The 21,293-nt window shown below is 27.1% G+C and overlaps 1 protein-coding gene across 1 annotated transcript; it reads right to left on the bottom strand.

Moving 5' to 3' along the window:
* Positions 1-3,370: 3,370 nt before the first annotated feature.
* On the bottom strand, positions 3,371-5,615 carry LOC122850512. The gene is made up of 7 exons (XM_044149647.1): positions 5,588-5,615; positions 5,424-5,533; positions 5,254-5,362; positions 4,829-4,938; positions 4,593-4,727; positions 3,509-3,675; positions 3,371-3,449 (listed from the first exon to the last, which is right to left on the bottom strand). The coding sequence occupies exons 1-7, from the start codon at positions 5,613-5,615 to the stop codon at positions 3,371-3,373; spliced, it is 738 nt and encodes a 245-aa protein (XP_044005582.1).
* Positions 5,616-21,293: the final 15,678 nt, after the last annotated feature.

Below are 21,293 nucleotides of genomic sequence, written 5' to 3' on the forward strand. Positions count from 1 at the left end.
AGGCTGCCTAGGTATCAGACGTTAAGTCCTGGTGAAGCTCTGTCCGGATTTCCAATGGCAGACTAATACTAATGATCACACTATATGGTTCTCTTATTATCATAATAATAATTATTATATTCTCACTACACGATGTGTATGTGATGATTAGACCATCATCACACATAAATGTGTATGTTTGAGTTCACGAATGGATCGCTGTAAATAATAACAATATTAATAATATTGAGATATAGTATTATTGCAATGGCAACGTATGTGTAAGACCTGGTCACGGATGGATCGCTGTATGGTTCCCTATACAAAATACTCATTTCATATGTAGAATATTTGCTCCTACACTTATGATACTTGTGACGTCAGTATTTTGCCATAGTATAGTCGCGATGTAATATAGGCGTATGTAACACACTATACTTGGTTCACGATAGTTCCCTCAGGTTTGGTTACGTATTTCATAGTCCGATCAGGTGGACCGCGCCCCTTTACCATTTCTAAGACTGAGTTAGGTTCTCGTATTTTGTTCTCGTTACTCCTACGGCTGTTGGCTTCCGAGATAACCAACATGGCTCCCCCCGGTGATTTTGAGGAGGATGGTGAGAAATCCTCGTTGTTAACCTTGGCCGATAGTTCTCGCCGTGCAGGTCAGAAAATCGGTTACAATACACATACATCAACTATTCACCATACTATTTATTCTGTCCATCCAATGGCACTAAATTTAGGGCCCTGTATTATCAATGATTGAAGATTTACACATTACTTTGGAAATTCACACACTGTTTTAATCTCAAAGAACGTGTGTATTTCTTGATCAACATTCTGATGCCTACTATGTCAGAACTGTTATCTTGATGAACGGAAATCGATGCGGATGTGGGGTGATTTTCTTAATAGTGTAACCAAAAGGATTACAGAAAAATCCTGATGCTCTATTAGCTTTAAAATCTTTACCTGTTTCAAGTACTGAACGTCTATAGCAATATCGTTTTAGACAACGATAATTTATAAGAAAAAAAAAAGATCTGGTAACGGTTGTTGGGGCGTGTGGCCCGCGTTACCGTTGAAAATTAAAAATTTTCAATCCTCTCCTCAAGGAGTTTATCCCGATTCCAATAGTCAATTTTTTTCTATTTTTGAAACAAAAGAGACAAAAATATTTCAAAAATTCTATTTTTTACTATTTTATGAAAACTATAATGTTTTGTGAAAAAAGTTTCGATTAAAAGTTGTAGAATTTTATCACACATGCTTTTCAAGTCTTATACAAAGTATCTAGGACGATTTTCTCGAAAGTTAGAGCGTTTTTCAAAAATTACCCGAAAACTAGGAAAGCAATAACTTTTGATAAAATTGTAGTAAAGACTTCGTATTAGGCTCAAACAACGCGTCTCCAGAAACTCCATCGCCCCTCATAAGAAAGAGCATTATCTATTCTGTCACTTTTTTTTTTTTTTTCTAAAAACTAAATTTAAAAAAAAAAAATGGTTTTTTTTCAATTTTTATGAAAAATGTGATCCATAGATCAAAATTTTTCCAGAGAGGCGATAGAATTTTCGAATACGCATGTTTTAAGCCTAGTATGAAGTCTCTAACACCATTTCATCACGAGTTATTGTTTGCCTAAAAAATGAAAACGGCACAAGTTATAACTCAAAATGGAGTAGTCGCAGAGGTTCCATATTAGACTTAAAATAATCGTTTTTTAAAATTCTATAACTTTTTCAAATAAATTTTTCCAAAAAAAATTACAACCCAAGCTCAACTCTATCATAGTTAAAAAAATTATTTAGCCATATTTAATATATATGATAATTAAAATATATGAACGAACTTATTGCTTACAGAGTTCTTTTTATTTGATTTTTAAATTTTACGAATAAAGCTTATTGCTCACAGGGTTCTATTCGTATCATTTGAAAATTATGTGAAAAGAACCCTGTGAGCAATGAGTTTTAATCGTATTATTCGAAATTCATGTGAAAAGTAATTGCTCACAGGGTACTTTCATTTGTATCATTTGAAAATTATGTGAAAAAAACCCTGTGAGCAATGAGTTTTAATCGTATCATTCGAAAATCAGGTAAAAACTCATTACTCACAGGGTTATTATTGCTGATATTATTACACAGTGTTAATATTTTATAGTAGTTATATATACATTCATTTGTATATATATATATAGTATTTGGATAATAATAATAATATCAATAATAAAAACATTGCTCACATGGTGAAATTCATGTCACTTCCTGTAGAACAAGGATGCATCCTGACATGAATATAATAGGCGATACGTTCTCCTTCCCGACAAAGAGATTGTATGGAAAAAAAAAATTAAAGTGAATAGGTCTAGTAGTTTTGGAGAAAAATGGTTACCAGTATCTCGCCACTTCATTTTATTAATAAGACTAGCAGGTGTTACCCGGCTTCGCCGGCCCCGTAAGTTCAGCAATTAAATATAAAAACAATGGTTCAATTGGACTTCTTAATGCTGGCAGTTTAATTTTACCATTTGCAATACATAAACCACTTGGTTCTTTTTTGTATTTCAATGCTTTGCAATAAGTACATTCTATATCCATTAAACCAATTGAAATATTATTTTCGAATTCATAGTCATATTCTTGATTATAGGAAAATGCTATCTTTATTAAATTTTTTTGAAAATTTCTTTGTCTGGTTCGTTCACTACTGTGAACTTCAGGGATATCATTATCATCATCATCATCAGCTTTTTTGTTTATCGTAATTTTTTTTGAACTTTTTTTTTTTTATAGAAGAATATGATGATTTTCCAATGATTTTTCTTTTTCCCATACTAATTTTTTATAATTATATTAATAATCATTATATATCTTATTAATAAAACGATAAAACTTACCTAAACCAATATATATAAACTACAATGATCACCTCATATAAAAAAATCAAAAACACTCATTTATATTAGAAGTAAATGTTATAAATTTTAAAATAGTATTTGAATTATTTTATACATAGCAACATATCAACAAACATCAGTATTTGTTTATTTATTTTCTGTTATATAAAATAATAATAATAATAATAATAATAATAATAATGAATGTAATAACATTAAATATTGCTCACAGGGTTATTTTGACCTATTTTCAAAATATATGAACGAACTCATTGCTTACAGAGTTCTTTTATTTGATTTCTAAATTTTCCGAATAAAGCTTATTGCTCACAGGGTTCTATTCGTATCATTTGAAAATTATGTGAAAAAAATCCGGATATTATATGAAAATAATAATTAATAAATTTAACAACATCTTTCATTGTTTATATTAATATCAATATTATTTATTAATCCCCGATTTTATTATAATTTATTAATATAATGTTAATATTTCATGCCAGAAGGTCCTGGTTGGTTATATTCATCTGCATCTTTATATGTTACATTGAACCATTCTTCAAATCTGAAAAAGGATCGTTACATGAATTTAATTTGAAAAGTGTATATAATATTTATACATACTTTTTGTCAGTTGTTTTATCTACGTTGTATGAAACTATTGATCTTTGATTTAAAGTTGAATATCTTTCATTTTTGTAGTCATTGATTTTACTATTTTGTAAAGTTATTTTGGTATTTTTTTTACCTACAAAATTATTGGCATATTCATTCCATAATGTTAGAGTTATCTGAAATTATATTTAACAGTATATATTATTCATTAATGAATTAATAATTAAAATACCTTTTCGTTACTATCGTCGATTAGTACTATTTCTTTTTTTTCGTATGCTTGACCATTTTTAGAAAAAACACTATTTATTTCACCTTCATCATCAATAACAGCGTTTATATCTTTAATTTTAAAATAATTGTACAATGAACAGAGCCGGGAAGTTCGTCTGTTATTTAAGCTTGCCGTAAATACCATGGCAACATGATGAAATATAGTTTTAAAAAAAGACGATCTGAACCTCGTACATGGGAAAAATGGCCTCAAAAAATGGCCTTTTTTTTGGCCTCTTAAAAATGGCCCTTTAAAATGGCCTTATATTTTTGGCCTCTTAAAAAGGGCCTCAAAAAATGACCTTATTTTTTTTTTTGGCTTCTTAAAAATGGCTTTAGAAAATGACCTTATGTTTTTGGCCTCTTTTGGCCATTTTTTGAGGCCATTTTTAAGAGGCCAAACAAAAATAAGGCCATTTTTTAAAGCCATTTTTAAGAGGCCAAAAAAAATAAGGCCATTTTTTGAGGCCATTTTTTCCATGTACAAGGTTCAGATCGTCTTTTTTTTTAACTATATTTCACCATGTTGCCATGGTATTTACGGCAAGCTGAAATAACAGACGAACTTCCCGACTCTGACAATGAATTATATCCAGTAATTAATTTATATATCTAATAATTCCATACTTATCAATATCTCATTTTCTAGATGTTGAATTAAATTAATTTTCGTGAATTCAATGTTTTCAATAATTTTTCCTTCTATACATTTATATTTTTCTTTCAACCTATAAATTATTCGAATGTTAAATATTGTAATCTAATTACTAACAATATTGATATTTTACCGATTCGCTTCAGGAATGTCAGGATTTATTACTATTTGTGATGCATTTATTAGAACTAAATTTTTATTATTTAAATATTCTCCAATTTTGACGTTTGTGATACTCATAATATCGTTTTTTTTTCCTCTGAATTTATCAATATTTTCATTCCACAAATTTAGTACAATCTATAATTGATTTATGATAATGATTAATTAATTAATTAATTATTAATATTGAGTCCAAAATAAAGTTATTTAATATTGTTTAATAATTCAGTATTAATTACTGTTTTTAATCCTTCATCAACCAAATATATTTCTTGTTTTTTATATGTTTCACCATTTGAAGCAGATATTTTTTTAATTTCCTGAATGTCATCAATTACTGCAATAATATCTGTAAACAAAGTTTTAGTGAATATCATAATTTTTTCTAATCTTTTTTTTTTTTCAATTTATTTTACCAATGATTGTATTTTTCACTTGATTAAAAATTGAACGAATTTTCATGAACTTATGGTCTTTCCTATTTTCTTCAACCACTTGTCTGTAATTATTTTTTTTCCCATTCAAGATATACCACTCTGATAATCTATAAGCACAAATCATAAATATATCAGTCTATATTCATTACTTTGTATTTATATTTACTTTTTAACTCCATTCAAGTTCGGATTTATTAAAATTATTGTGCAAAATTGTAAATTCAAACTTTTTATTCCATAATAATCTGTAACTTTTATATTTTTTAAAACAATTATGTCGTTTTCTTCACCTTCAAAATTATCGATTTGATCTGACTTCCATAATACCAATGATATCTATGAAGATTGATGTATAGTAAAAATACAAAAATGTAGTTGAAATACAATAAATAAATACCTTTGAATATGTATCATCAACAATCTCAATTTCCTTTCTTTTTAACTCTACTCCATCATTTGTTAAGGATGTTTTTATGAATCCCAAATGATTAATAACCCCAATAATATCTATAATTTTAGAATACAAATAAATTGATTTCTTGAACTTTAATTAATACTTACCTATCAACGTATTTGTTTTAGATAACATATTTATCTTTATAAAATTGTAGTCAAACTTTTTTATTGCATTATTTTCATCATTTGTTACCTTGATGTCTGATTTATCCGTCAATAATATTTCAAAATCATGTTTTAATTTATTAAAGCTTAAATTCTTTTTTTTTACTACGCCATTTTTTACATGGTAAACATCTTGAATCTTAAATTAAGAAATTTATTGATTAATTTAGAAATGAAAAAAAAAATATATAATTTACTTCGATTAAATCGTAGAATTGATCCACAATATTCCCAAAAGCCACACATCTAATTTCATCACTCGTATCAATTATATCGAAATTGAATATTTTATTTTCATCATTATTAAATGTTTTTATTATTGATTTCTTAGTAATTCTCCCTTTTATTGTCCAGCTAAATTTGCATTTTAAAATGTATCATTACTGATTACCTTCATAATAATTTAATAATGTAATTATTTTTAATCTATCATTAAATATATATTTCACCTTTTCATATTTTCTATCAGCTTTGATATTTTGGTTAATTCGATATTTTCCACAGTAATATTTGGTTTTTTTTGTATTGCTTCTTTGGATGTTGGTTCCATATTTTTTTATAATAATGATAAAATTATATTGATAAAATGTTATTTAGTTATTCAATTTTTATCTAATGACTTAAACTGGTAAACATAAATAATTTTTGACTTTTCTTTCTTTGTTATTTTCGTTGCTAAGATTATAAATAAACTCAAAAGATCTTTTTTATCTTCATTTTTTTTATATAAAATTCGAAATAAAAAACAGTTAAAATGAGTATATACCAAATGAAATGAGTTTATAATTTTTCTATTAATTTGGTTTTGTTTTTATTTATTTCTGTTGTTACGATTAAACATATTTAATCACATTAAATATAAATATCAAAAAACACATTGATTATCAAACAAAATAATGGAAATTAAAATATAAAATGAAATAGTTCATTTATTCTCCAATATTAATTCTTTTTCAGAAGCGAAAAAAATCTATTATAAATATATTTTATTAATTCACCCAGATAAACATGAAGTAGAAAAAGAAAAGTGGACATTAAAATCTCAATATTTGAATATGATTTATCAAAAAATTAAAGAAAATTATGAGAAAAGATTATCCCTACTCCATGGTTAGTTTCAGAAATTAATGTATTAAACTAATGTCTTGTTTATATTTTTTATAAACCTATCCAGATATTGAATTAAAATTCCTCAACTCAAAAAATAAAAGAAAAAAGCATTATATTTGCAAAATATGTTTATACTCAACATCGCGTAGAAGTAATTTAAACAGACATACAAGATTATATAATTATCAATGCCAAAAAAGTTATCATTGTCATATTTGTGGAAAAAAATTCACAGGAAAAAACTATTTGATACTTCACATTCGTTCATGTGAAACACATGATAAATATTTTAATAAATTTTAATTTTTTAATCAATGTTATTCAAAGTTTTATTGAATATCTATGTTATTATATTATAATAATGCTTGTTGGTATACAATATTTTTAGTTTTTCCATTAGGAGAGAATTTAAGTGTTAAAAGTTACAAATAATTATATTCCTATATAGATATTTGTTTTTTTCGTCCTTCTCTCGATAATATTGTTTAATTTGTTGTTGTAAATTTTTTATACCAAAATGTCAGTAAAAATATAAATCTAGAATAGAAAACTTGAAGTTACTAGTCAGGTGACTTTACCGACAGAAACTGCTTTCCAGCAGGGTATGGCTACTGTTATGTGGGGAGCCCAAGACTTCGAGTCTGTGAGTATAGCCGCCATATTGTATTGAAATGGTAAATCGGTTCTACGTTATCTGTCGCGATTTACCGCTAAATTGAATTTTGATGATTGTTTAATAACTATATTTAGGTAATTGATTAATTTGAATAAATAATAAGCTAAGAAAATAATGTAGCTGTAGATATTATTATGTTATAAAAAATTGATTCAGCTAAAAAAAATAAACATGTAAAAAACATCTTTTCCTTAGCTATACATCTTTTCCTTGGACATTCGTATTTTTATAAAATAAATTTACATGTATTTTATTTATAAAATAATTTTATATAAAAAAATGAAAATGTCCAAGGAAAAGCAGTAGCTAAGGAAAAGATGTAGCTAAGGAATTAATGCTGCCAAAGAATATATATTTCAAGCAAATATATTTCTTTAAAACATAATTCTTTGGCAGCATTAATTCCTTAGCTACATCTTTTCCTTAGCTACTGCTTTTCCTTGGACATTTTTATTTTTTTTCGAAATGAAAATACATTTATTTTATCTATTTAATAAATAAAAATGTCCAAGGAAAAGCAGTAGCTAGGGAAAAGATGTAGCTAAGGAATTAATGCTGACAAAGAATTATGTTTTAAGGAATTATATTTACTTGAAATATATATTCTTTGGCAGCATTAATTCCTTAGCTACATCTTTTCCTTAGCTACTGCTTTTCCTTGGACATTTTCATTTTTTTATATAAATTTATTTTATAAATAAAATACATGTAAATTTATTTTATAAAAATACGAATGTCCAAGGAAAAGATGTATAGCTAAGGAAAAGATGTTTTTTACATGTTTATTTTTTTTAGCTGAATCAATTTTTTATAACATAATATGTGGCTACATTCTTTTCTTAGACCTTTTTTCTATAGCTTATTATTTATTCAAATTAATCAATTACCTAAATATAGTTATTACAATCATCAAAAGGAAATTCAATTTAGCGGGTAAGAAAGAATCGCGACAGATAACGTAGAAATAAACCGATTTACCATTTCAATACAATATGGCGGGCTATACTTATACTCACTAGACTCAGTCTAGGGTCCCTTGTGGCAAATAAGCCCACATAAAAATACATGTAGTGCTATACCCCTGTAAAGCAGTTTAAAGAAAGAAAGAATTTTTCAGAAATTTCTGTCGGTAAAGTCACCTGACTAGTAACTTTTTTTTTTTCAAGTTTTCTATTCTAGATTTATATTTTTACTGACATTTTGGTATAAAAAATTTACAACAACAAATTAAACAATATTATCGAGAGAAGGACGAAAAAAACAAATATCTATATAGGAATATAATTATTTGTAACTTTTAACACTTAAATTCTCTTGTACATTCGACAGTTTTTATATTTTGAGTTTTCACAATGTCGATATTACGGCGACATCGACGTCGAATCGACCGTTTACCCGACTTATTGTCGACATAACTTATGTCGATTCCTTACCGCGAATTTCCACCTGGGAACTCCATATAATTGTTGGTTTTATAATTCCATTGTTTGTTATTGTTGTTTTATTCTTTTTAATACACAAAAAAGTCAATTTAAAAAATCAAAATACAACTGAATTGAGTGACAATGACACGAAAAATAATCAAACAAATTTAGCAATAGTTGAAATAATATTGACAATATTTATTTATCTTTCAATATGTTATTTGCCTTTGCCATTGTTAGTTATATTTAAAGATAATTATCAGAAATCAAATCTACGTCTTATTTGTAAAATTATTTATTAGACTCATGTATTGACAAATCCAATTATTTTTTTTTTTTTTACTCGTAATTGGTAAACTTTATCGCGAATCATATCGTCAAATAATGTTTCCATTTGGTAAAAGACATACATCAGTTGAATGATTAATTATGTAATTGAAAATTTATAAAAATTTTTTTTTAATTCATTCTAATAATTCAAAGCTATGAACAGTAAAAATGTAGATAGATATTTTTTCTAAAATTAAATATAGAAAGTAAAAAGGAAATAAAATATTTCTAAATTTAATCTCATTTCTGTAATTTTAATAATATGCAATTATAATTTTGTTATTTACAATATAAAATTTATTATTTTTATCCATTAAAGTAATAAATGTTATTATTTTTTGGTTTTTTCTCCTTTCAATAAACTAAATGATAATAAATTTTTATTTTTTATCTTCAAAATCGGATATTTTTTCAGTTTTTTATTTTCCAATAGATATGAATATATTTTTCATTTTCTGATGATGCCTTATCGTGTCTCATTGTCAACGACGACAAAAATTATAAACTATCAGTAGAAAAAATTACAAACAAAAAAAAAAAATAAGTGATTAACAAAATAATAATAATAATTTAAATTAAAAAAAAATCATCGATTTTGTGTATGATGATAACAATTGCTATTGCAGGATTGTACAGTGTCCTCAAAGTACTTGGTATGTAAAACATAATTATTATTAACAAAAAAAATAAGAAATTTATCAATCAAAATTTATATTTTATTTTCCAGCAAATTTATTAACAATAATTGCATTTACTAGACAAAAAAAATCTACGAAAAAATGCAACAACATTATGTATTTTGAATGTATGTATTTCTAATTTCAATCTTTCAAACTGGTTTCCTATTATGACTGTCACAATTAACAGGTATTTATCTTAAACTTAAAGATTTTTTTTTCCCACGATATTTATAATGTTCATTTTTTCCTAGTTGTGAGGTGTAGTTTCCCTCACTTTACTATTTTACATTTAATTTAATTTCAAATAATATTTTTAAACAAAGACACGAATTTATATTTAATATTTAAAAATAAAAAAACAATTTATTTAACAATTATACTATTTGATATGATAATTTAACAAGACACAATATATATATATTACTGGTTGTGAGATGGCATAGCCACATCACCAATACAAATTTACAAGTATAGTTCGGACGCACCGTTTGGCTTGGTGGCCGGACTAGAAGCGAAGAGAGCGGAGTCTCAAGCAACAAGAAGCGAGTTCTCTCGTACTCACACATATATACATTCGACCTATTCAAAAAAAAAAATATTTTTTTTTTTGGCCTCCAGTTCATGAAAATTTTTGTTCTCAATGAATATGACAAAAGAGATTAAAAATTTTATTTTTCGGATTTTTATTGAAACGTCACAACGGCATAATTGATTTTTATTGGAATAAATCACGACCAAAGCGCGGTGCAACTGAAAACAGTCATAACTTGGCCAAATTTAAAGATAAAGACGTCACATTGTGCTTGTTTTAAAGGTTATAAAAAACTCTACAACTAATTCACAATGATTTTTTATGCTACTATTTCCGTTTCATTCGAAAAACAGACAATTGTCGTTACCAAATGCTACTTTTTGAATTAATTGGTAATTACATTGCATATAAGTATTTTGTTTATAACGATAATCTTTAAAAAAAAATTGCATTTTCAAAGTCTTTAAAGGAGGAACATATTACATCCTATTACTTTTTTTGTCAGATTAATGTTTGATTATAAATAAACCGTAAGTAGATCAATATAAAATTTTTCACTTACTGAAAATTAAAAAAAAAAATTGATAAGCTGGCATATTTTTTTCATTTATTATGTAATCCTGATCGACTGAGGCCTAGAGTTACGAGCTATTTATGTGCTAATTATGTGTATAAAGAAAAAAATTTATTTATAATAAATTTTTTTTTATCAATAATTATGCTAGCTTTCAACGAAAGCTAGCTCAGCTTTTTTATTTAATATTCAACAGAAATCAAGGAAGGCCCTATATTATGAGCTATTTACGAGCTACTTATAGGTGTAAAAAAAAATTTATTTATATACCCAGGCAGAAAATAATGTCAAATTGACGTCAAATTAACATTATTTTCTACCTGGGTAATAATTTTTTTTTTTTATTAACAATTATGCTAGCGCAACTTTTTTAATAATCATTTGATACCAATTAAGTAAGGCCCTAAATTATGAGCTATTTACGAGCTCAGTATGTGTGTAAACAAAAAAGTTTATTTATAATTATTTTTTTTTCTTTTAAATTTTAAGCCTTACTTGATCAGAATTACATGACCAATAAAAAAGTTATGGTAGCTTACGATAAAAGCTAGCATAATTGTTAATAAAAAAAAAAATTATTTTAAATAAATTTTTTTTTACACCTATAAGTAGCTCGTAAGTAGCTCATAATTAAGGGCCTTACTTGCTTTGTGTCATATAATAAATCAAAAAGTTGTGCGAGCTTTCGTTAAAAGCTAGCATAATTATTGATAAAAAAAATATTTATTATAAATAATGGCGCTGAAATTGGCGTCTAAGCTAGCGTCCAGAAATTTAAAGAACATAGGGGTTTTCTTTGGCCCAGCCCTTATCTTTTATAATCAATTATTATTAAAATAGAGCTATCCTCGTAATTTTTTTTTTATTAAATTGTTTAGGGTGTAAGCTAGTTTAGGAAAAAAAATCGGAATTTTCGAAATGATCAAAAGAGGGTAGGGGGTGGATTTTAATTGTTTTTTGATTGCGATAATTACAAATTTGAATTTCTTTTGTCTCTGTCTTTTGCCGCAGAGGGCGTCAGCTTCTGATATTAAGAAAAATAAAAACAATTGAAATCTACCCCCTCTCCCTTTTGACCATTTCAAAAATTCCCATTTTTTTCCTAAACTAGCTTTGATCCTGAACAATTTAGTAAAAAAAAAATTACGAGGATGGCTCAACTTCATCATAGACAAAAAAATTATTTAGCCAACAACCCTTGAATTTGTTCTCTTTAAATACGATGTTACTTATTCCAGAAGGATGTTTTTTCATATATGTGACTTCTTTGGGGTATATTAATACTTAATTAATAATTTCTAATAAATTATATTAAATTTCATATCATTTTTAATTATTTATTAATGTTGGGACCTTGGAACCCGAATCATCCCTGGATCAGGAGATTCGAGACGCTATCTTAGACGCCAATTTCAGCGCCATTTATAAATAAATTTTTTCTTTACACACATAATTAGTACATAAATAGCTCGTAACTCTAGGCCTCAGTCAATCAGGATTACATAATAAATGAAAAAAATGTGCCAGCTTATCAATTTTTTTTTTTAATTTTCAGTAAGTGAAAAATTTTATATTGATCTACTTACGGTTTATTTATAATTAAATATTAATCTGACAAAAAAAGTAATAGGATGTAATATGTTTCTCCTTTAAAGACCTTGAAAATGCAATTTTTTTTTAAAGATTATCGTTATAAACAAAATACTTATATGCAATGTAATTACCAATTAATTCAAAAAGTAGCATTTGGTAACGACAATTGTCTGTTTTTCGAATGAAACGGAAATAGTAGCATAAAAAATCATTATGAATTAGTTGTAGAGTTTTTTATAACCTTTAAGGTTGAATGTAAGTCCCATCGTCGAATAACTTTTTTGTGCCAAAGGGGCTCGCCCCAGCCCATGCCTTTTTAAAATAAATTGGTGCCCTCTATGCCTAAAATCTGTGTCCGTTACTATCACTTCTGTAGTAGTATGAGTGTACCCGGCCTACACGAACACACACAACTACGACTGCAGCAGTAAAGTGAAGTAAATTTCGGAGTTAATTAATCATTTGCGATTGAATATCTTCTAAAAAACACGGTCGAAATTGATGATTTTTTTTTTTAAATTTTCGTAATTAAAAAAACTACAAATCTAAATCAAATTTAGTAATTTCGAGTAGAGGGGTTTTTAGATACAGATCAAAACGTGGGTTTTTCCGTTTACGGCCGTGTTAAATCGGTCAAGTTTATTTCACGGTCGAAAAATTTGAAAAAAATTCTATAAAATAGACAAAAGTTTTAGCTAGCGATTAAAAAAAAAATTAGCAGAATCGAGTAGAGGGAATTCGTTTTTACATTCAACCTTAAAACAAGCACAATATGACGTCTATATCTTTAAATTTGGCCAAGTTATGACTGTTTTCAGGTGACACCGCGCTTCGGTCGTGATTTATTCCAATAAAAATCAATTACGCTGTTGTGACGTTTCAATAAAAATCCGAAAAATAAAATGTTTAATCTCTTTTGTCATATTCATTGAGAACAAAAATTTTCATGCACTGGAGGCCAAAAAAAAAAATATTTTTTTTTTTCGAATAGGTCTTATATTCATGGCTAAAACACCTCACTGACTACGTCACATGACATGTCAGTGTGGTGGGAGACATCAAATATTTCTATCTCGCTACATAGTATATTTCAATATGTAAACCAGAAATTTATTAAAGAAATTATACATCAAGAAATGTTAAAATAATGATATCAATAATTTGGATATTTATTATATTTGCCATGGTATTAACTGAACTTCATAGACAGGTATGTCAAAGTTCAAAGAGTTCAAATTGCACAGTGTTATCTAAGAATGGGCATTATGTTAAATATATTAGTATTTTATCATGTTTTATAATACTATTCAACAAAAGAATTGAATGGTCAAGAAAATGAAGTCAATACTTTGTCAATGTTTAAAATAATGTTGGTAATATTCATTTGTCTTTTGGAATGTTATTTACCGAAGCCATTACTTGCTGTATTTGATCAGAATCGTAATTATTCTAGAGTAAATGTCATTGGTGAAAGTATTTATTGGACTCATGTATTTACAAATTCAATTATATTTTCTTTTACTTGAAAACTTTATCGTGAAGCGTTATAATTTCATTCGGTAAAAAAAAACCAACAGATAACTAAGCGACTATGTATTTTTTATTTACAAAAATTTTATATATTCATTGTAATAATTTGATTGTTTCTTTCTTCTTTAATCATCAAATTATAAAAATATTAAACGGTGACAAATGTAAAATTGGTGCTTTGTTTTATTATCTGTTAGAAAAGAAAGACAGCGAGTGTTCAAATGAAATGAAACGTATAAGTATGTATTTTCTGATGTTTTTTTTCCATTTTTGAAATAATTTTATTTGGATAATAACATAGGTCATAGACGGAGACAAAAAGCATTATTTCGAACTTATTTTGTTCTTTTTAGCGACATGCTTTTATAAACAAGATGACAATTTTTATTCGTATTTTGGTAAAACCAGTATACTTGAATGTTCTGGGAAATGTCGAGTATTTATACTCTCACTATTGAACAAAATATTAATTGATTTTAATTTTTTTATAGAAATAATTCAATTTTCTTTACCAAAAAAATGTGAATATAAATATAAACAATTAATTATTTGAAACAGTATATATATTTTATCTTTATTTATAAAGTATTCAATCAGTGTTTTTCAATCTATTAATGATTAGAGAATGCATATTACTTTGTACCTTGAATATTTGACAATATACGATTGCTCATGGACTAACTTTTCCTGAAAAAATCGTTTTTACGACCCCTCATTATTGTATATACAGAGAATTAACTCAAGAGCTTCAACATGAAGTAAAGGATGATCGAAAAGTAACCTCAAAATATTCACCTCAAAAAATGCATGGCTATTAATTGTGATAATATGATTTGATGGTAGATTGAGAACTTTACATTGAATTTTATAAAATACATCGTCTTTGATGCTGCTCAATTTATTTGAGCTCAAATCAATTGGTATAAAATGAGTTCTTTTCGTATAGAATCCTTCAATTTCAATGATTTCAATTGAATTATTATGCTAATCAAGTTCAATTAAATTAACAATAGTATCAAAGGTACGTACATGTATTTTTTCAATTTTTTATTCATTGTTAATAATTTTTCAAGTTTTTCAAAACCATTACATGCATCTTCTTTTTAGTGTTCCGTAGGACACTCATGTTTTCACTTTTCGTGTGACTTTTTGTTATTTCGCGATAAAAATAAAAGTTATGAATCGAATTGGCATCTATGAAGCCCATTAGGTTTTATTTTTTTTCCCAAAAGCAATCATCGTATTTAGTTTCAATTTTTGGCCCTTATCAGTTGTGATAGTGCCATTTTTCTACAGGGCCCAATTTCAAATATTGACGGATCGGATCCGGCAATGATTCAATCGACGACGCTTCATCTGTAGACTCTCCGATATTTTTTTGAAGTTTTTTGGTCGTTTATTTTATTTTTATTAAACAAAATGTAGTGTCAGAATTTGTTTTTGCAAGATATTTTTTGAACCGCCGAACCGAATTAGTTGATATTAAATGAAATTTATGTTTTTTTTTTTTCCCAAAAGCAATCATCGTATTTATTTTCAATTTTTGGCCCTTATCAGTTGTGATAGTGCCATTTTTCTACAGGGCCTAATTTCAAATATTGACGGATCGGATCCGGCAATGATTTAATCGACGACGCTTCATCTGTAGACTCTACGATATTTTTTTGAAGTTTTTTGGTCGTTTATTTTTTTTTTTTAATAAACAAAATGTAGTGTCAGAATTTGTTTTTGCAAGATATTTTTTGAACCGCCCTACCGAATTAGTTGATGTTAGATGAAATTTATGTTTTTTTTTCTTCCCAAAAGCAATTATCATATTTATTTTCAATTTTTGGGCCTTATTAGATTTAATATTTCCATTTTTCGATAGGGCCCAATTTCAAATATCGACAGATCGATTCCGGCAACGTTTCAATCGATGACGCTTCATCTGTAGACTTTACGTTATTTTTTTGAAATTTTTCGGTCGTTTATTTTTTTTTTTATTAAACAACAGAAATAAACAACATTAGAAAATAAAACAAAACAAAAAAAATAGTCATTTATTTTACAACAAAATGAAAAAACAAATCAAACAATAAAAAAAATAAAAAATCCTACGGAACACTTAGAGTGCACCTTGGAGGACTTGACTATATTTTTTTGTTTTCAATTTAGTTTGAATTATACTTGGATGATTACGATTTTTCAAACAATAAAATGAATTAGCTCTTCCAGCTGTATAACAAAGTTTCTTGATTTGTATTATTATATTTTCATTGACACTGCTTCTCTTAGGATAAATGGATACTTCACTAATACGTAACACTTTAAGCTCTGTTAAATTTACAAGACTAGTTGTTGTTAAAAAATGTGTAAAGTAGTTGATCAAGTAAGCTTTTTTAAACCAAAAAAAAATGAAGAAAAACATTTCTAAAAAAGCATTATATAATGTAAAGTTTTGTATAAATAACTTATTTTTATTCAAAAACTAATTATAAAATTTAATTGATGAATTTTTTTTGTTATTTATTATTTATTGATTAAAAATAACTTAAGTACATGGTGAATGGTGATACATTTTAAACAAAAATAAAGATATATATCAAATCAGCTATGTATTATTTGATGATCATTTGTTTATAACTGAAATTAACTAAAGCCAACTTCATGGTTTATAAATTTTCATTTGTTTTAAAAATATAAAAATAATTAAAACATATGTTATTCAACAAAATTTTTTTTACATTTAGATTCGTTTTGTCTATATTTATATAATTCAATCGTTTTAAACAACAGGTATGTACATATTAAAAATCAAAAAATTAATAAATAAATACATATGGGGCATTCTTAGTCAAATCACGGGATCATCTGCCTGACCCCTTGCGATTTCAATAAAATGAGCTATTTTTGGTTGATTTTCGGCTGAAATTAAGCTTCTAATTTTTTTTTGGTGAAAAAAAAAATTTCTTAAATCAAAAAAAAATATTAATATTTTTCGGCCCAGATTTTTGCTATGCTCAAAATGCGTGTATTGTGTACTATATTCTGTAAAAAAAAATTCAGGAAATAAAGGGTCCCTTTTGAGAAATTCTAAAATAAGTGATATTAAAGATAATAGAGTCTAGAAAAATTTGATGAAAAAATCTAAAAAAATTAGAGGCTTAATTTCAGCTCAAAATCAACAAAAAATAGCTCATTTTATTGTAATCGCAAGGGGTCAGGCAGATGACCCCGTGATTTGACTAAGAGTGCCCCATACGAAAAATTCTAAAAATAAATATAATAAATAAATTAAAAAATATTTAATTAATAAATTTAGCAGTCATGGAGTATGAAAACATTGAATATTTTAATATGTTATTGTGTTTGGGTCGTGCCCATGGGAATGAAGGTGAAGCAGCAAGATTATACGCTGAAGAATTTCCTAGACATCGTCATCCAGATAGATATGTAATAGTATAGTTGCGTGACCGTTTAGTAAATCGAGGAACTTTGCAACCACTTTATGTTGACCGTAGTCGTCCACCAGTAGGTGATGAAGAAGCAATTCTGGAATATTTCGTTCGTAATCCTCGTGACAGCACAAAAAGAGCAGCTAATTTTCTGGGCGTCAGTAAGACCAAGGTGTGGACAACGCTAAAACTTGACCAGGGGAAGGCATATCACTTCACGAAGGTTCAACACCTTGAAGATGGTGATCTAAGGTCAAGAGTAAGGTCGTTTTCCACATGGTTTATTAACAGGCATGAAGAACGCCCTGATGATCATCAACGGTCCATCATGTACACAGATGAGGCAATCTTCAGCGAGAATGCTGTTATCAACGTACATAATGAACATACCTGGGCTGAAGAAAATCCTCACCTGACGTTGGACAGATCATAACAGCACTACTTTTCTGTTCAAGCCTGGGCTGGAATGATTGATGATCAATTGGTTGGTCTTAAATCAATTTTTTTTACAAATTATTTGTTCATTTTTTTAGTATTAATTTATAATAGAAGACTATTTAACTAGTTCATCAGGTTAGTTTGACTGAGGCTCACTGGTTTAAATTATTTGGATTTTTTATTCAAACGAAGAAATGCCAAATATCCTAGAAGAAATACCAATGGCTAAAAAAAGGAATATGATCTTCCAGCAAGATGGGGCACCTGCGTATCAAACCAATGCTGTCATTGATTTTTTAAATATTTAATTCGGTCAAAACTGGATTGGACGAGGTGGTCCAATTAATTGGCCCCCCACGGTCTCCAGATTTAACCCCATGTGATTTTTTCCTATGGAGTTATATGAAAGATCAAATATATAAAACAAGGGTACTTAATGAAGATGATTTGCAACAAAGAATTTATTAGGTAGCAGCGCAAATTCGACCATACATGATTCGTCGAGCACCACACAGTGTTTTACATCGTGTACGAGCTTGCTTACAACAAAATGGTCAACATTTCCAGCAACTGCTGTGAATAATATAATTGTGTTTTTTTTTTTAGAGTTTATTCAATTTCATGAATTCAATTCGTAGCGACTGTCGCTGCCTTTAAGCGGAAAAAGACCAAGCGAACGATAAACCTCCAACCAACGGCTCCGTTTCATATATTATATATTTTTATTATTTAAAATTTTTCTTTATGTACTATTATTATTATTATTTAGCATATTTTTTCGCCTTTTTATCAAGATAGAGAGGAGGGATAGCTTTGAGTGGGGACAGCTTGGTAGATCCGAGTTGCTCTGAAAAATCTTGGGCAGATCTAACTCTCTTGGCTGTGGGACGTGGTAAGATACACACGTTTCGTGATCAGCTCTTGGTATCACGTATGTTAGGGTACTCAGCAGACACGTGGATTTTGTAGGTTAGTTTATGTGGCGTTGTCTGTGGAAAATCACTGGACAATGCCCAGCATACATTTCTTTGATTATTTTAGTTTAGTTAATTCGTTAGATTCGCGTTCCCCTTTTGTTTATTTAATTGATTAAATTTAAGGTCGCGAGTAAGTTTTGTATTACGTTTTGGATTATTGAGATTATGTTATGTATTTTGAATTTACGATTAAGTTTTGGGTTAAATAAATATTACGTTTTGGTTTTAGTAAAAAAATACTAATGTGTTTTGTTCATTATTTAATTTGTGTATTAAATATTCTTTCTTGTCACTTTACCCAGCCCTTATACCACAACCAGCACACTGAGTGATTCTAGCTTCCCTCTAGGTTAATTATTGATATGTTGTTTGGTTATTTTGGTTATTGTTTCCGGTCGTTGGGTTTATGTGTTCTTTCTATTTCATGTTTCTGGTATGAATGTGTTATGCCTTTTTCGAGTTTTAGGGCGAATTGAAAACTACACGATTTTAATATTAAAATAATAATTAGTAATTTTGGATATTTAGTTTGGTTAGTTTTGTGTTTTGAGATAAATTGATAAATAAACCAAGTAAAATACTTGATAATTAGTCCGAGAAGATAACATGCCAAAATGTCAGGTTACAAATTATTTAATTATTTATTCAATTGTTATATATTTTATTTAGTTATTAATTGAATTTTATTTATCAGAAATAAGCATAACAAACTGAATTCATCTTATTCGGTTTACAAGTTATGAAAATATTTGCCCTACTTTTTACTACCTACCAAACAATAATGAAATTACTTGTTGGAAGGATTAATGATATTATTTTTTACGCACAACGTATCTTACATTTATAAATAACCAATCTACAACAAATCAACAAATATGGAAAATGAAGAAATAGTCTTCTATCGTAGTAATAAAATGAAAAAACAAATTTTTCCGCAAAAAATACTTGGCTACAAAATAAGTTGTAACAATTCAATAATATTTTGATTGAAATTAATCTTATTATTCATTAAAAAAAAAATTAAAAGATAATAATTAACACGAGTGAATGAAGTCAAAAAATTACGATATATTTTACGATATATGTATACGTTTTTTAAATTCTCCAATGCCATTTTCAACATTTTTAACTTATTTTTCTCAATATTATTGATCTTATTATTATTATTAATCTTTGAGATTAAACGAGCTCATTGGTATTTAGTTTCATAACACGTTTTAATTTTTTATTAAACATGTTAAATCAATGTATTTATTGAATATTTCAAACAATTATTTTTTGCTTTTAATTCAACTTTTAAATTTGTTGTTTTTCACACATAATTTAATTTTTTGTTTTAGCATTTATGATTACGAGACCGAGCGCCCGCTTGCGCGGTCACTTTTATTTAACTTGAATGTCGATGGCATATGTTTGGGAATAGTTTAGTTTTTTCGTATGTTATTTAGAATACATATAATAATTAGATATGTCTTTATATTGTATCAATGGCCTTTTCCATTTAACTGTACATATATGTATATTAGGCTGATTCGTTTTTTTTTTAGTACCAAATAATCTAACTTGCTGCTTCGAATTCGAAACTAACGATATTTAGACTAATGTTTTCTAAAAGAACGCAAAAAAATACATAAATTTAAGTTACAAAAAACTAAAATTTACGATGAATAAGGTGGTACCAAGTATCGAAATTGAAGAAAATTAAAATTAAAATTTTTTTTAATTTTTTTTTTACATACTATAGAATAACTCATACAATTCTTTACTCAAATAGCTTATATTAGACTTATTTTGTAGGTTTTTGAAAGATCTATTTGTTAGCTATTTTATATTTGTTTTTTTATATTTTATAATGGAAATGGAATTAAAATTAAAAAAAAAAAAGTTGGATTTTCTTTGAAAAAAAAAGCAAAATGATTATTTATTTTTGTGTGGATAAGTGTTGTTTTTCAAAACTCTAATAATCAATAAACAGTGTATTTCAATTATAATAATATAAAAAATTAAATAATCCACACGAAAAAAATTATAATATTAATAAATGGAAAATAAGTAATTCTTTTCACTTTTTTTACGTAGGTGACGCCTATAGTGTTGAATTTATACACTTTTTTATAGAAAATGATCATATCTTTCAGAGTAATAAAGTTAGAAAGATCGTATTAGAATCATATTATGCTTCTATGAAAATACTACAACTGAAAAGCTACTAAAAGTAATTTCGTTTGTTAGCTGATTTATTATTAACAAAAAAATGATCGGCATATAATTTTCAAAGTCAAATAATAAGAAAACTAAGAACGAATCATGGATTGCGATTTTTGCCAGGTTATGAGAGATGACAG

Source organism: Aphidius gifuensis, linkage group LG2 (genome assembly GCF_014905175.1).
Source record: "Aphidius gifuensis isolate YNYX2018 linkage group LG2, ASM1490517v1, whole genome shotgun sequence".
NCBI classification, from domain to species: Eukaryota; Metazoa; Arthropoda; class Insecta; order Hymenoptera; family Braconidae; genus Aphidius; species Aphidius gifuensis.

Bases quoted from the DNA above. Each gene is read 5' to 3' on its own strand.
- LOC122850512 (XM_044149647.1), bottom strand. From the start codon at position 5,615: ATGTTATCTAAAACAAATACGTTGATAG. The intron at 5,534-5,587 runs GTAAGTATTAAT...CTAAAATTATAG, and splicing joins TAAAACAAATACGTTGATAG to ATATTATTGGGGTTATTAAT. The intron at 4,939-5,253 runs GTTTGAATTTAC...CTTTGTTTACAG, and splicing joins AGATTATTATGGAATAAAAA to ATATTATTGCAGTAATTGAT.